The sequence below is a fragment of the Triticum urartu genome, chromosome 4 (genome assembly GCF_003073215.2).
Source record: "Triticum urartu cultivar G1812 chromosome 4, Tu2.1, whole genome shotgun sequence".
NCBI classification, from domain to species: Eukaryota; Viridiplantae; Streptophyta; class Magnoliopsida; order Poales; family Poaceae; genus Triticum; species Triticum urartu.
Genome location: NC_053025.1, coordinates 415,830,495 through 415,832,881, shown reverse-complemented (window position 1 = coordinate 415,832,881; position 2,387 = coordinate 415,830,495). Strand labels below are relative to the sequence as shown.

Sequence of the window (2,387 nt, the reverse complement as noted above, 5' to 3'; positions counted from 1 at the left end):
CGCATTTGGCAAGGTAGCAAGAGCTATGTCTTTCGCCAACATGACGACTATATTAAAGATATATTTTTGTAGTGCAAGTTCGCTCTTGCGATGCCGACCATAGTTCAAGTAGTTTCAAACCTTTACAGGTCTGTAGTGCGCGTGATACATTCGGCTATTGATTGCCTGACAAACATTTTTCTAGATACATTTTTGTGAGGCCTGTAACCTCATGTTTGGTTCTATAGCTTGCCAGTTATGTTGCGGTTTATGTTTTAAAAATGTGTTTCATCTTTTCGGTAGGTTATTCATGCATGTATACAATGACTTCATACTTTGCCTATCCTGTACCAGACGGAGGTCGGAGGACATGACTTTTTTATGATGGCGTACCGCTAGAAAGGTTTTCTCCCATCATAATTGACGGTGTAATTTTCGAACAGTATCTACCTGAGTGAAGCATAGGACCTGCTGTAAAATGACATTTTATTTTTGTTTGTGATGAATCTGTATCTAGACAAATCTAAGTCGACTAATAGGGGATGGAGGGTGCTGATGGTATAGCTGGTCAGCAGTAGAGTGCAACTATCATTATTGGGTAATCACACGGAATTCTTGGACCGGCAAAGTGATAAACAGCGGAATTCCCATTGAATTATCCCAGCGCACGGATCGAGCTGCAAAGGCGGCATCTAATCCGCCTTTGAAGCTAGAGTGGGGTGCGCATATCGTGGGCGTGCTGTTCCATTCTTCAGCCTCACAACGCCCTGCCAGGACCAGAGCGGTTACCAACCGATGAAAGTTCGGGAAACGCAAAAGAAAGAAACTTGTGTCAACTTGACAGAATGCAAGCTATACTAGCCTTTTCATCAAGACTAAAACGCAACAAGAATATACTTGGATCATGACCATGAGCCGATCAATTGGTCAATGCTATGATTATGATCACACACACACACACACACACACACACACGCTATGCATGCATGATGCATCCTCATCCATGCATGCGACACCAAAGTGCATTGTGATGTGATTCCTAGAGAATTCAGAGGTGTTTAGGAGGCCTCGTACTAGCGGCGTATTCTTTGGCCGGCGATGTGAAGCCAGACGCGGCGGAACGCGGCAACGACGGCGCGGTGGTGCTCGGCCGCGTTGAGAGCGAGGTAGCACGCCAGCAGCTCCTCGAGGTCCTCCGATGACCGTATGCGGTTGGCCGCCACCATCTCCGCCATGCTCTCCGCCATCTCCCTCTCCGGGTCCGACGACGTCTTCACCACCACCAGGCTCTCGTACAGCCACCGCCGTCTCCTGCTGCCCGCGTCCTCGGCTGCTTTTTCCTTCCGGGCACTTTTGTCGTCGTGGCCGCGCCGCCGCCGCCTGCCGGCCGGCTTCACGTGGAACCCCCGCGCCCTGCAGGTGGACGGCGTCGTGGCGGCCGAGGTGGGGGTGCCGGTGCTGCTGCTAACGGCGACGCTTTCCGCGGGGTCGTTCTTGGCGGCGGGCCTGGTGACGATGCGCCGAAGGTTGAGCTCCGGCGTCGCTGGAGGCGCGTCTATCCCGCCGAGTCTGCCGGCGCGGCGATGGATGACGTCGACACGGACGTCCAAGGCCGCGCCGTCGTCGTCGGCGGCGGCGCGCGGGGCAATGCACCGGAGCGCTCCCCGGTCCGCGCTCGGAAAGTAGTAGGAGGCTCTGTTGGGAGAGTAGCCGGCGCACGCCGCCGGTGGGCGCGCGGGTGGCCGGCCCTGCTGGCTTGTCTGTTGGTCCGTCCACTCCGCCGAGGCGGCGACGAATGCGATTGCGTCGGCGGAGGAGCCACGGGTCGGACTCGGCGGACACGCGGCCGATCGCCTGCCCTTCCTTGTGCTCCTCCCCCTGAGCTTGTGGAACCAGGAGGAGGCTGGCATCGCGCGGGCCGGGCGGGAGACAGAGACAGAGACACTCTGTGGCGGCCAAGACAGAGCGTGTGCGTGTGGTGGCGTGGCGTGGGTGTGCGCGTGGTGATCAAAGTTGCAGTGCCCAGCTAGCTCACGGTGGTTATATATCGCGAATGTGGCGACACGTCGTCTGCTAGCTTTCTGATGCGGGGGACGAAGAGATATCGAATATCTACTTGTCAGAGCAATTTGTTGTGGAGTGTGAACTGGTCCTGGTATTTGGGGCGCACTTTACATTCATCTATCTACTGGTAGTACGTACGCGAGATAGAGAGAGATACTGGTGTCCTGTCCGTGGTATGGGAAGCACAAGGGTCGTAGATGTCAAAGTTTTGGTCTACCGTGCTGTGCATCATTTGAACCTTGCAAAGCTTTCGGCTGGCGTGGGGCAGGAGCCTGTCGTGCCCGACGGCCTCGAAATTGAACTCCAGCACCGCGTGTTTGTGCGGGGGTAGGTGTAGGTGGGTG

The 2,387-nt window shown here is 55.5% G+C and overlaps 1 protein-coding gene across 1 annotated transcript; it reads right to left on the bottom strand.

The window, feature by feature from the left end:
• Positions 1-760: 760 nt before the first annotated feature.
• Positions 761-2,021, bottom strand: LOC125553887 (transcription repressor OFP1-like). The gene has a single exon (XM_048717538.1). It carries the CDS (start codon positions 1,887-1,889, stop codon positions 1,053-1,055), a length of 837 nt encoding a protein of 278 aa, XP_048573495.1. The 5' UTR covers positions 1,890-2,021; the 3' UTR covers positions 761-1,052.
• Positions 2,022-2,387: the final 366 nt, after the last annotated feature.

Excerpts from the sequence above, each read along its gene's own strand:
- LOC125553887 (XM_048717538.1), bottom strand. The coding sequence starts at position 1,889 with ATGCCAGCCTCCTCCTGGTTCCACAAGCTCAGGGGGAGGAGCACAAGG.